Raw genomic sequence first — 14,602 nt, 5'->3', positions numbered from 1 at the left:
AAATATGCATTGCTCTTTGGAATACAGAATATACAGAAAAGAAACAAGCTACCTGATCCACTCTATGGTGGCTTCCCAACACTTCAGATACTAGTAGCATAATGTGCTGCTGGACAGTTAAGGAAGAACAGGCAAGGCTTGATGTGAGAGGAAAAAAAGCAGGGCAAGCTACAGTAAGTACATTTTTAAGCCAGCTACAGCAGTACTCCTCTCCCATTATTCTCTAGGGTCTTCTGAACATGAAACTCATTAACATCACAAAGCAGTCAAGCACTTGCAGGCACTTCCAGAAGAGGCAATAAGCTATCTGCTGCACTGTGGCTATTTTCAGCTCCAGCTTTTCTTCCAGTCAAGTAACAGCTCTTTGTCTCATGGACTTTGTAAGTCTAAATAAAGTTCAGTAATTCAAATGAAACTGAAAACAGGGAACTCATGGCATGAGCAATAATTTTCCTCTTTCAAGTGAAAATATACACAGAGTGCTTCATTTGTTTGATTTAGAAACTATCATCAAGAAGATGTAATAGATTTGCAAGTAGCTAATCCAGACACTAGCTAGGATATTTTTCAGTACACAGTGGGTATTTCTCAAGACTTTACAATAGCATGTACAAAGAATCATAACACATTGCACTTGTTAAAAAGATTACTTAAAACTTCCTATTAACTCTCTCTATACTTTAGGTAGATTAAATGGGATTCGCATAATCAGGAGTCACATACAGAAATACTGCATGCCTAATGAGTTGATGAACTGGCACACAGATGATCCCCTTTCTTACCAAGTGACTAACCTGCATGTTATTGATTGATTTAAATGCAACAGCACACAACCCAACAGCAGTATGCTTGTGCAGACAACTCAGTGTAATACCTAAAGTTAGCAACAAAAACAAGGTGAGAGATGGGTTGAAGGACATCTTTGTGGGCTACAATGAAGGGTACAAGGGGAGTTATTTCAGCTCAATTTCAGGAGTACCATTTCCATTTGAGAAAGCTGCAGAGGTTTCCCCCTCCCCTTTTCAATAACAGAAATTTACAACATCCACCACTGCACAGATGTATGCTTCCTCTCCCACTTTCTGCCAACATTAAACTTCAGGAAAGACCTAATTGCTTCCATGCAGTAACTGAGTACCAAACAGTCTCTAAGTATTTTACAACCCTTACAGGAATACTGGTAGAATTAGGAACTGAAGCACAGACATTCAAGGATGTACCCAGAGCCGCACTCAGGCCAAGAGTACGGATATGCACAGATGTGATAATGGGAAACCCCAAACTGATATGTACCTTTACACTTGCAAGAGAATCTTAAAACAGGCAGAACCCTCACCCTAATGCAATCAACATGCTTAAGATGTGTACATTCTTGTTAAGAACTCCATTCAGCTACATAACCTAGCTTTCACATTACCATCCTTTTAGTAAGCAGTGTCACTGCTTTTGCCCAAACACACCATCACATCACATTGCGTAGCACCTAAAGTGTTCCTGAAGCTTGCAGATGAGTCATTTTATCAAGCACTTCACTGTCAGAATGAAATGGTTCTGTAAGCCCCAAAATAATGCACATACCACACTTACTTAGCCAGAGCACTGAAGGAGTGGCTGAAAGACTTCGCAGCCAGATGGAGCAGAGTCTGTACAAAAACTTCTATTTTCAAAGGATTGAAGGTGAAGCCTTCATCTGCAAGTTATTTAAAGTTGAAACAATGAATATTTCAAGTAGAGCTTTTAAGTTGCTCCAAAAGCTTTAAAGAGAATTTTTATGAAATGAATTAAAACAATAAATTAAGCTTCAGCAACTGGATTTTGCAAGGTTGAACAGAGAGTTAGTAAATATCTTCTAAAAGGTGCAGATCTTGGGACTTCCATCTATCATGGAGAAAACATGTAGAAATAGTTCCATGTTAATGAGGAATAGCAGCAGAGACAGCCACGCTACTGACATCTAACAGCACTGATGGAGAGTAGCAGGAAACGACAGCTGAAGGGGCTGCAGAAGTCTGCATTGGGTTGGAGGACAGGCAGGCCATAGAGCATGGAAAAGGGGGAGTGGATGAGAAGAGGGGAAGCTGCAGATGATTACAGTACAGAGATTGGGTATTTGTAATGGTTGGAGAAGGGTGCAGCAATTGTGCATAGGGCATGTGGGACACTTGAGGTGAATAGTTCCAAGTCCCCTGAACATTGCTGTAGACCTGCTGGCAATGATGGGTAAGAGAAGGAACACTGATTACTGTGTGGTCTTTATAGCAAATCAAGGAAAACAATATTGGCTCTTGGGCTAAAAAAGGCTCACTGCTGCTCTGTGCCTGCATAACAGAACACTTGCAAGTATTACAGTATTATCCAAACTGTCCCTATGTTTTAAAGATCACTCCTCAAACCTGTAACTTACATTCCTTTCAGCCCCCAAGAGCACATCGGCTTTGGAAATCAAGCATTAGCTGCGGCTGGACCAACAGAAAAGCTGGAAAGAACTTGAGCAAAGTCCTATTGTGAGAATGTTAATTTCATTTAGATCTAGGGATAGCTAAGATGATAGCCAGAGTGCTAGCTTTAACTGCTATTGGACTGTATCAAGAGGAGGCAAGCTCTTAAGTAGGGCACAAGCACTGGATCTTAGGGACAAAGCTGACGCCATGAATTACACTCTAATGCTGAAAGCAAGGGGAAACGTTAAAAATCCTTCATGCCACCTCTGTAGATAATTACAAGAACCCACACCAAGGGCTAGGTTGCCTCTATTAACTAGGACAGACCTGTCTCTATACATAACAAGTACAGAAGAAACACTGACAATTGTATGTTATTCCCATTTACTGTTAAACTGAAACCAACTATTAGAATGGAAAACATACAGTTCGCTTACCAGCAATACACATAACAACACTACAGGATAGCAAAATGGTTTAGACACAAAACTAATAACAACCTTGTAATGCCTGATATCAAATGTCCTTACCATCATCATCATCCTGGTTTGGATTAGGCACATCTTTTAAAATGTTGAAGATTTCATCATTACTGGCCTTATTTTTAATTGCAATCGTTAAACAGAGTGCTACAGTATACCCAGGAAGAGACCCTAAATGAAAAGAGAAAGTTCATATAATCCTTTTCAAGTCTAAGATGGAATGAATACTTTTACATCAGCTTATTTCTCAAAGAATGTACACTTCCCAAATACCCCCAGAACTTGCTGCTCCCAACACAACTGGTCCACATCACCATTCCATAAAATTCTTCAATGGGTTTCCTACTCTTCACAAATTCAAGCCCTTTTGTAGCACCTTTAATTGGGGGGGGGGGGGGGGGAACGACTCCCCTGATTAAAGCTCCACTCCAATTTCCATCAGCTTCTTACAAATGCAATACTTGTATTTTCTCACTTATCTCTGTGCCTTTGATAGTGACAGTTCCTTCACATGATCTGCTGCCTGTTTGCTTCATTAAACCAAGTTTGTTTAGTAAAATCTTTTATTAAGTACCACATTTGTTCAAAAACAAGTCTATATTACCTTTTGCTACACTCATTTTTGCACAGTATTCTGTCTGAACAATGGAAATAAATTAAGTTTTCTTTTTTAGACTCCTGGCAAACCAAAACAATGCTGTAGCACCTAGGCTGCAACCACCTCAGCATGATTTAACTTCGTACAGCTATTTCTTTTTATTAAAAAAAGCCTTATATTAGAAAGATCCAAACTTAAGTTATATCACTTGTTCACAGATAGCACATTTATCTAGATCAAAATTAAGCATATTTATTTTAGCTGAATTCTTCTTCATGAAGTCAACTAACGTTCCCTTGCTTTGAAACAATTTTCTTCGACTTGGTTTCAGTAACTTAAATACTTACTATTGCTTTCGTCTCCATATTTGTAAATACACACTGGATTTGCAGGACTGAGGACAGAAAAGCTCGGAGGAACAATGTCTATTATTCGCTGATGGTAGGAAAGCCTGAAAAAGTAAGTTTCACAGCAGTACAATTATAATGAAAATATCATCAGGGCTGACTCAACTCTCTCATTTAAAATGTTTTTCCTATTTTTTAAATTTGGACAGTGCAAAAATCAAGATGTCTACTCAATGCAATAGCAGTTCCTGACAGATAGGAAGAGCTAACTAAACCAAAACTTTCTAGTAGATACTTTAGATTTAAATTCCTTTAATACTGGAATTTCATCCTCATACAAGTGTAAGATACTATGCAAACAACTGGTAAGATATTGGTATTAAAAGCAGGAAAAAAATTAAACTAAATGGCTTCATTTTACCTTCTGTCTTATGTGCGTTAGAAACACTGAATTCCTCTACTAAATCCACAGTGAAATAGAAAGAGGCCACAGACAAAATGAAATCATTTTGCAGCACAACAGTTTCACGCTTCTTATATTAAACTCACTTAAAATAACAAGTAAACTTTTTCATCTAGAATGTTGAATTACATAGGTTCTATGGACATTTCGCTCTTGCATGCCCCCCCCCCCCCCGGTTTCCACAATCATTAGCCCAATCCTGACAGCTGTTATGCTTTTGCAGCTTCTTTTTAAGGTCAATGAGAATCAGCGATGCCCAGAACAATCAATATTAGATCTCTAGCTTAAGATAAATATGGATCAGTTCCCCCTATTTCTGTGAATAACCAGTATTTTTCAGCACATTACCTGAACTCTTTTTCCTTCCCTGCCTACCCTATTATCAAATCTTTTTACCTTCCCCCAAACACAAAAAGTACAGTCTTAATTTGTATCTAGAAGCACAAACAAGTGGGAAAGGTCACTTCCACTTGCTCCACCTATTTGTCCCCCAGTCCACTAGAAGTAGTGTCCTACAACAGATATACTAGAAAAAAACTGAGCAAGACAACAGAACAGTAACTAAAAATGTTAACCGAGAAAATATGTATGCCTAAGACAAGAGCCCCATTAAAAGGAACCCACCATCACCTAGAAGCAACAACCAAACTTCAATTTAATGCAACTATGAAAGCGAGATGTTCAAAAGTCTTACCTCATGCATTTTTCCAAAACCTCTCTCACAAATTTGGATTTGGGCTTCTCAAGGTCCTGAGTAAGACAGTCTGACCTATCAAAGGAGAAAAAAAAAAAACAAAAAACACCCAACCAAAAAAACAAACAAAAAACACCCAACACACGATAACTTCTAACAAATGCCCTTTGTTATAATCTGTTTTGGCCTGATTCAACAGGTAGAAAACATTCACTGGATATTCATAAAATCATTCAGGTTGGAAAGGATCTCAGGAGGCCACCTACTCCAACTTCCTGCTCAAAGCAGTATCAGGGTCAACACTGAATTCAGACCAGGTCACTCGAGGCTTTGTCCAGTTGGTCCTGAAAACCTCCAAGGATGGAGATACTACAATGTCTCTGGGCCCCTGTTCTAGTGCTTATCCTCACAATGAAATATTTTGCCTTATATCCAGATGGAACCTCCTCTGAATTTATGACCACTATCTCTCATTCTCCTGTTGTGCACCTCAGTAAAGAACTTGGCCCCATCCTCTTGGTAACCTCCTCATACATATTAGAAGGCTGCTATTAGGTCCCCCCCAAAACCTTCTCTTCTCCAGGCTGAAGAAGGCCAGTTCCCTCAGCCTCTCCTCAACACAAAAAGTGGTCCAGCCCCCTGAACAGCTTGGTGGCCCTCCACTGAACTCATTTGTTTATCAATGTCTGTCTTGTATTGGAGGACCCAAAATTGGGCATAGTATTCCAGATGTGGTCTAACGAGTGCCAAGTAAAGGTGAATAATCATTTCCCTCAATCTACTTGATGCATTCCTGTTGATACAGCCCAGGATACTCTTTGGCCTTTGTCACTGCCAGGGCACACTGCTGGCTCATGTTTAGCCTATGGTCCACCAGGACCCCCAGGTCTTCAGCAGAGCTGCTCCCCAGCCAGTCAGTCCCCAGCCTGCAGCACTGCAGGGAGCTAGTCCATCCTGGGTGCAGGACTTGGCATTTGTCCTTGTAGAACTTCATGAGGTTCCTGTTGGCCCATTCCTCCAGCCTGTCTGGGTCCCTCTGACTGGCAGCCCTGCCCTCGAGCATATCAACTGCACCCCCCCCCCCCCCCCCAGGGTGCAGTTTAACATCCAACCTCCAAAATGTGTTGCAGTGTTGTGGCAATCAACACATGGGGCTAAAGGATTCTGAAGCCCTTTGTGTGCTGCCACCAGCCCTCTTGAATTTCTCAGGATCCCACACTGCTCAGTATTTTTCTCAAAGCTTCTGCTCCCATAGCCATATGTTTATGTTAGGATCTCAGCCTTCATTTAGAGCAAAAGCAACAGCCTATAAAGAGTCAGTTGAACATAACTGCATACAGAAAAGCATGTATCCCATATGACAAAAGCTAAAACCAGTGGGCAACAGAAAAATGTAGGTGCAGCTTTTTCTTCCCCATAACACTTCCTAAGTCTAAAACCATTTGTAAGGTGATCCCAGCCCAGTTGTTCTGAAACCAGTCACTACATGCACTTACTTATTAAGAGAACTATTATTTGCACTCTGTTCTGTGAATAAATGCCAGTTTGAAATTACAAGACAATAAATATAGATGGAAGTGATGAAAATATCAAATGATCCAGAGTGTTTAAGTGTGATTTTCAAACATGGACACTGTGTAAGTCATGACAGGTATATTGTTCTTCCCCAGCGGCTATCTTAAACAAGCTGAAGTACAGGCTAGATAAGTGGACAGTGAGGTGGATTGAGAACTGGCTGAATGGCAGAGCTCAGAGGGTTGTTATCAGTGGCACGAAGTCCAGCTGGAGGCCAGTCACTAGTGGTGTAGCCCAGGGGTCAATACTGGGTCCAGTACTATTTAACCTCTTCATTAATGACCTGGCTGAAGGGACCGAATGCACCCTCAGCAAGTTTACAAATGATACAAAACTGGGAGGAGTGGCTGAGACACCAGAGGGCTGTGCTGCCATTCAGAGGGACCTGGACAGGCTGGAAAGGTGGGCAGAGAGGAACCTCATGCAGTTCCACAAAGGGAAGTGCCAAGTCCTTCACCTAGGGAGGAATAACCCCATGCACCAGTCCAGGCTGAGGGCTGACCTGCTGGAAAGCAGCTCTGCAGAGAAGGACCTGGGGGGTCCTGGTGGACACCAAGTTGACCATGAGCCAGCAATGTGCCCTTGTGGCCAAGAAGGCCAATGGTATCCTGGGCTGGATTAGGCAGAGCGTTGCCAGCAGGTGGAGGGAGGTGATCCTCCCCCTCTCCTCAGCCCTGGTGAGGCCACACCTGGAGTGCTGTGTCCAGTTCTGGGCTCCCCAGTACAAGAGAGACATGGAGCTACTGGAGTGAGTCCAGCAAAGGGCTACTAAGATGATTAAGGGACTGGAACATCTCTCATGTGAGGAAAGGCTGAGAGAGCTGGGACTGTTCAGCCTGGAGAAGAGAAGACTGAGGGGAGATCTTATCGATGTGTATTAATATGCCCAGGTCCTTTTCAGCAGAGCTGCTCCCCAGCCAGTCAGTCCACAGCCTGCACCATTCCAGGGGATTAGCTCATCCCAGGTGCAGGACTTGGCATTTGTCCTTGTAAAACTTCATGAGGTTCCTGTTGGCTCATTCCTCCAGCCTGTCTGGGTCCTTCTGAATGGCAGCCCTGCCCTCAAATGTATCAACCACACCCCCAAATTTCATGTTGTCTGCAAGCTTGATGAGGGTGCATTATGCCTTCTCCAGGTCATTGATAAAGATATTAAACAGGACAGGTCCCAGGATAGACCCCTGTACCTGGAGGCTGGTTACATGTGGAGTACTAGAGTACAAACCATTAACCACTACCCTCTGAGCCTGACAAACCAGCCAGGTTTTCGCCCATCTGAACAATAACATCCAAACTTGGATACAAGGATGCTGTGGGAGACCATGTCAAAAAGCTTTGCTAAAGTCAAGATAGATGATATCCACTGCTCTCCCCTCATCCACGGATCTAGTCATTTCATCATAGAAGGCAGTCAGGTCGGTCAGGCATGATTTACCCTTGGTAAATCCACACTGGTTATTCCCAATCACCTTCTCCCTCATGTGCCCAGAAGTGTGTTTCAAGAATTGCTCCACAATTTTCCCAGGGACCAAAGTGAGGCTGACCGGCCTGTAGTTCCCCCAGTTGTCCTCTTAGCCTTTTTTGAAGATGGATGAAACATTTGCCTTTCCCCAGTTATCAGGGACCTCTCCTCATATCCACAACCTTTCAAAGATGATAGAGAGCAGTTTCACAATGACACCAGCCAGCTCTCTCAGCACCCTCAGGTGCATCCTATCTGGTCCCATGGGCTTATAGGGGTTGAAATTACTCAAGACATCCCTGACTTGATCCTCTTCCACTACTGGCAATTTTCTTCCTTGAACCCTGTCTTTAGGCACAAGAGGCCTGGGAGACCTTGTTGGTGAAGACTGAGGCAAAGAAGGCATTAAGTACCTCAGCCTTAGCTCCTTCTGCTGTCACTAAATCACCTGCCCCATTCAGCAGTGGGCCTGCATTTTCCTTGTTTATTCTTATACTGATAACATAGCAGCAGAAGCTCTCGTTGCCCTTTATGTCCTTTGCAAGTCTCAACTCCAGTTGAGCTTTGGCTTTCCTAATGCCATCCCTACATGTTCAGGCAACATTTCTAAATTCCTTCTTTGTAGACTCTCCTTACTTCCACCTCCTGTGCAAAACCTTTTTGCATTGGAGCTTAGTTATGAGCTCCCTGATTAGCCAAGCCATTCTCCTGTTATGTCTACTCACTTTCTTGAGTATTACAATGAACCATTCTTGTACTTGGAGGAGGCTGTCCTTAAAGACCTGGCAGCTCTCTGAAGCATCTTCGCCCTTCAGAGCTGTCTCCCAGGGGATTCCCCCCTACCAGTTTCCTGAATAAGCCCAAGTCTGCTCTCCTGAAGTCCAGGGTCTATACTCTGTTACTCTCCTTCCTCACTGCCCCCAGGATCTTGAATTCCACTATTTCATGGTCACTACAGCCAAGGCTGCCATTGATTATTACATCCTCAACCAGTTCTTCCTTGTTAGTGAATAGCAAATCCAGCTGTGAATCACCCTTGGTTGGCTCATCCAGTACTTGTGTCAAGAAGTTATTCCTGACACCCTCCAGAAACCTCCTTGACTACTTGCATCCCGCCACGTTGCCCTTCCAACAGATGTCAGCAAGGTTGAAGTCCCCCATAAGAAACAGGGTCTGCGATCCAGAGACTTCCTTGAGTTGTTTAAACAAGACTGTCCGTTTTCTAATCCTGATCAGGTAGTTTGTAACTCTCACCATGATGTCACCCTCACTGGCCTCTCCTCTGATCCTGACCCACAAGCTCTATGGAACAGGTGACAGGCTGGTTGAGAAGAGCTCCATATATTCAATCTTTTTCTTCACATAGAAGCCAACCCCCCCTCTTCTCTACCTGTCTTTCTTGAAAAGCCCATATCCATCCATTACAGAACTGCAGTCACACAAGCTCTCCCACCACAGCTTATTCCAACAACGTCACAGTTCCTCATCCACGCACAGAGCTCTAGTTCCTCCTGTTTGTTTTCCAGACTGTGTGCATTTGTGTGCAGGCACTTGGGGAGGGAGGGGGCTTTTTGCCCTATTTTAACCTTCCCAAGGGGCAGGGTGATGGGAGCAAGAGTGCCCATGTACTTACCACTTCTAACTTCTGCTCCCTCACTCCACTAGAAGTTGTTATTACCACCCTCTGAGGGGCCTAGTTTAAAGCCCTTCTCACCAGGTTGGCCAGCCTGTTGGCAAAAGTGCTCTTGCCTCACCTTATCAGATGGATTCTGGCTTTCCCTACCAATCCTCGTTCCTCAAAGAGAGACCTACAGTCATAAAAGCCAAAGTGCTGCCTGCAATGCCAGCCATACAGCCAGCTGTTAACTCACAGAATGCATCCACTCCTATCCAAGCCTTTCCCTTTCACCTGTAGGGTTGAGTAGAATACCACCCAGGCAGCTCCCATATCCTTCACCTTTGCCTCCAGAGCTCTGTAGTCCCTCTTGATATGTTCCAGGTCTCCCTTGGCAGCATCACTGGTGCCCATATGGATGGGCAGCAAGGGGTAATAGCCCAAGGGCCGGACAAACCTTAGCAGTCTCTCCACAACCATCCTGGATCTGGGCCCTCAGCAAGAAACAAACCTCCCACGACAGCACATCTGGTCAGCGGATGGGTGCCTCCATCCCCTGCAGAAAGGGATCTCCAACCACTATCACCCACTGCTTCCTCCTGATGCTAATGCTCAATTCATGCCCAGCTGGCTCTGAAGCCTCCCTTAATGGAGCCTGTTCCCCTTCATTAGGCTATTAGGGCACTGCACTGAGCCTGTAAGTTCAAATCTAAGAGCAGAGAATGAGCCTTTCTCCTGCTGCCAGAAGTCACAAGCCTCCAGCCTCTCCATCTTGGGCATCTCCATCCACCACTGGCTCAGGCATAGCTTCTTCCTGTCCCTTCTTCCTTGTGTATGGCTCAGGCTCTGGTCTTTGCAAGACCCTGTTGATCTGCGCAGACCCTGTTGATCTGCTTGCCCTCCCTGATTCTACACAGCCTGCTCACCTCCTTACACTGCTCCTTCATCTGGTAACTCAGCCCTTTGACCAAAGCACACCTCCCACGAGCAAGGCCACGACTGCCCCTGGCCCCAGGAACTCCCTGCAGCCCCAGACCTGGACAGCGACATCCTTCCTCCAGAGCTCCATCTGGGTCAAGCCTTTTAATTTGCCAGGGGTGCTGTCTCCAACCAGTACTGGGGACTAAGCCCTGTGGCACATCACTACCATTGCTGCACAGCCCCATGTTGCCTGGAGCCCCCTGTCATGCTGATTGCCCTGCTATGTGCCTCTGCTTTCTATACTCGTGGAGTTGCATTCCTGCTTACCAGCTAAACAGGTGTCACCCACAGCAGCTGAACAGCACATTACTCCCTAGTCAGCCATTGGACTGTTTTAGATTTTCATATTTTACAGTGCAAACAATTTGAAGATAAGGAGCCAGTCTATCACTATTTTCTTATTGGCTATTAGCAATCTTAGGAATCCCATCTTCATAAGGTGACTTTTTGAATGGCTTCCTCCCAAAAATTAAAGCAGCGTTTGCTCTGCTGGTTAGCCTGCTTTCCCTAGGAAACAAAGCTCATGTGATTTCACTGTGTTCCTCCCTCCAAACAATTTTTGGGCTCTTAGCTGATATTAAGTGCATTTTAGAGAAATAGAAGTGTCAGAGAGTTATATTCTTACAAGTTTTGTAAAAACTAGCAGCTTGGTAGAGAGATACCGGCACCAGTGCTCCCACCAGAGGGAAGGCAGGCAAAGAAAAACCAGCTATTCAGAGGCTCCTATTCGGTCAGTCAATGCGAACATACTGAATAAGCAGCAAGCACATAACTCCTGATTGGCACAACATAGGAGACATACGTAAAGCTGGAGTAATGCACCATATGCAGGGCTGCACCTCTCTTCCCAGGGGCATCTAAGCACATTGGCTATGGGAAGCAGGTATGATGGCAGGCTGCAGAAGTTGGACTGCAAGGAGGACTAAGTCCTCAAATGGTCTTTATATGTGGGAGCAGGACAGGATGGGAGTAAGCAGAAGGCATGATACCTGGAATGCAAGACTTTGGGAAAGCTATAGTTAGGCACTGAGGGGGTGCAGGGAACTCCTGCTAGAAGCCAAAAGATCAAAATATTTGTGTGTGGGGGGGGGGGGGGTTTAGGATGGTGCTCAGAGAATGAGGTTATATATATGAATGCAGGGACCAAAGGGAAGGACAGTCAAGGCAAATTACAGATAAGTAGGAGAACCCTTCTGAAAAGCTTGCAAACAACTGACTGAGGGGATAAAGACAAAAATCCACAAGCAAATCGGGTTTCCACAGTTTACAAAACACTGTATGGGTTGGAGATTCATTACACAAAACAGGAATCGTTTTTATAGTGACTAAAGATTATCAAGCTCGTCTAACAAGGAATGGTGGTAAACAGGTGTGTGTGTGTGTGGGGGGGAATCCAGAAGTGTTAGTGGAAAGCAGTTAATGGGACCACTATGCTGTGACATTTGCTGGATAAGTTTGAAGGTTTAAGTTCTGATGGAGAGGGAGACAGATACAGACTGACTTACCAATCTTCCCAGCTCCAACGAAACTGAAAGTTACTCAGGTGGTGAGAAAACCAGTTAATAAACCTTTTTTAAAAAGAAGAAAACTCTATTAAATACCAGAAGTGCAAGAAAAAAAAAAACCCTCCTACTTGACAAGTAGAATATATTTATAAGAAAATCTCAAAGATAAGCCCAAACTCTCCAATTTGTAGTCATAAAGGCATTAAATAGACATCCATGTTGACCCATACAAAAGACTGAGTTGAGAGACTCAGAAGCCAGCCTTTATGGACAAACGTGCAGTCTTTCCTGTTCTGGTGTATATACACAAGACCGATGACTTACTAAAATAAGCAGTGAAAAAAGTTAGTGCAAGTCTACAGATTTTTACATTTTTGCATAGCAATTTTAGTTCTACATAATGTAGACTTCACTCAAACCACAGAAACACCACTGCTCTCTTCTAGCTAGCTAACCTTCCCATAAACCCACTTCCAACTCTTTCCTTCTTTCGGCCAATAGGGAGGAGACAGTAGTACATAACAGAAGAGGGTATGGATGTGGAAGAGTTGTCATAGCTGCACCATATAGCTAGTCAGACTAGTGGCTTAGAGGAGAGTGTTTCTGGGGAGGAGAGGCAAGCAGGCAGGCAGTCCCTTACCTTCTCTTCAGATGTCTCAAGTCTAGACCCCCAAAAACATTTTGTATCACACCAAAGTGTTTTAATGAAGTTTTCATATGAACCTTTTCACAAATGCATCAATATCCAATGCACAAGAAAAATGAGAAACATTTTCTGTTGTCTCCAAAATACATGCTTACCGGTCTATACATGTAGTATTCATTGTATCCAAGCGCATGTAAAGCATTTCTGTGGCTTGTGCAAGCTGAAAGTTTCTTAAAGTTAACACAGAAGCATCTGATGAATCATGTTACTCCTTCCATTTTTTCCAGAGATGATTTCATCAACTTTCTACTGACAGCTCCCTGTCTCTATATCATGACTTAACCTATTTTGAAAAGGGGGGGGGGGGGGGAGAGCGAGGCCATCTTTGCTCATCATTAATAGCTCAAGAAAGTGTGTTCACACTTGCCTGACACAAAAGACCATGGCCAGCCAACTCTGATCCTTTGTTGCTGCATCTCTATTAATACTTACTGCATGCAGGTCCACACAATCCCAGGGATAGCTTAAGCTCTCATCACTGAGACTATGTGATTACAATCACTGGGTGATATCCAGCAGTAGAATGAAGATTTGGGAATGGAATTAGCAGTAGATATGTCTGTTAATAGTCCTCCATTTTCAGTGATTGCTGCTCATTAGTCACAATCTAAAACTCCAATAAAGAGAGGCCAATGCAATCCTCAGAATTAGCTGGGAGCTGATTCTTCCTTCATCACCATTAGCTACTCTCTGATCTGAGAGATGATTATTGACTTTATGAATACTAGTGCATTTCAGTGCAAACGCAAACAGGTTTAAACCAACTACTACACTCTGCAGTGAAATGGATTAGGAGCACTTGCACAGTTGTTACAATAAAAGATTTAAGAAATTAATCATTTCCTTTCCTTCTCCAGGTTTTAATGTGGCTATGACCATGCCACAAGCTGTCCTGGTGTAAAACAGGGCTCAGCATCATGCAAGAAAACTGTTTATTATATCCCTTGGCTACAAGAGGGCTCCTCAACATGATCAGAGAAAGCATCAGAACAAGATCTAACAGTTTGCCTGGTCTGCAAGCTAAAGAACAGGATCAGATGTGAATGCAGGTTTAACTTATGATTGCTGAGCTGTTATTCCTTCATGTGCACAGTGTTACAGGCAAGTTTCATGCAGCTAAATATCGGGAGAAGGAAAATTTATTACTGCTAACATTGATTTCTATTCCATCTTGTAAAGAGCAAAAGTGGGGGGATCCATTTTAAAAAGGCTCTTTAGCAGCATGAAAAGGATACAACTTGTGGTAAAGAGCCAGGCTGGAGCTTGCACAGCTCAATGAGGAGTGCTGTGTACATGACCTCAATATGTGGTGGAGATGGAAGCTGGAACAGTTCTGCAAATATTACCTACATGGTAAGAAAGCACAGAATCAGAGCAATATCAGTCAGATTCAGCCTGCATAATCCTGAACTTGAGAACAGCAATGCCCATTTTCAGCAATTATATACCAAAACAAGGCCCATTTTATTCTGTCAGATTCATGCTCTGGGAATAAGAGAAGAACTTCAAAAGATAGTGCAAACTCTTTACCATAGTAATGTAATCCTCCTTAATTACCCCTATCATTTTAGATTAATGCCATGCATAAGACTAGCATTATGCAACAACTCTGTTGTGTGTTGTATTGGTTAGACATAAAGTGCAGAGATGTGCACTGAGTTATAGCATGAGCTAATACAGTACTACAACAGAATCTGACCAAGGAAGGAAGCAAGCAAGCTAGCTGAATTCAT

General features: G+C 43.4%; 1 protein-coding gene across 2 annotated transcripts in view; it reads right to left on the bottom strand.

Annotated features, from left to right (window-relative positions):
• The window catches only part of LOC135324465 (nuclear cap-binding protein subunit 1-like), a 41,794-nt gene that overhangs the window by 11,769 nt on the left and 15,423 nt on the right, over positions 1–14,602 (bottom strand). For both annotated transcript variants that reach the window (XM_064500956.1, XM_064500957.1), the window contains exons 11-17: positions 14,105–14,215; positions 12,965–13,029; positions 12,164–12,226; positions 5,026–5,100; positions 3,869–3,972; positions 2,972–3,094; positions 1,588–1,690 (exon numbers count right to left, since the gene is read on the bottom strand). In XM_064500956.1, coding sequence (XP_064357026.1) covers positions 1,588–1,690; positions 2,972–3,094; positions 3,869–3,972; positions 5,026–5,100; positions 12,164–12,226; positions 12,965–13,029; positions 14,105–14,215 — 644 coding nt within the window. The remainder of the gene's footprint in view (positions 1–1,587; positions 1,691–2,971; positions 3,095–3,868; positions 3,973–5,025; positions 5,101–12,163; positions 12,227–12,964; positions 13,030–14,104; positions 14,216–14,602) is intronic.

Source organism: Dromaius novaehollandiae, chromosome W, assembly GCF_036370855.1.
Source record: "Dromaius novaehollandiae isolate bDroNov1 chromosome W, bDroNov1.hap1, whole genome shotgun sequence".
NCBI lineage: Eukaryota > Metazoa > Chordata > Aves > Casuariiformes > Dromaiidae > Dromaius > Dromaius novaehollandiae.
This window is presented reverse-complemented; position numbering and strand designations above follow the sequence as displayed.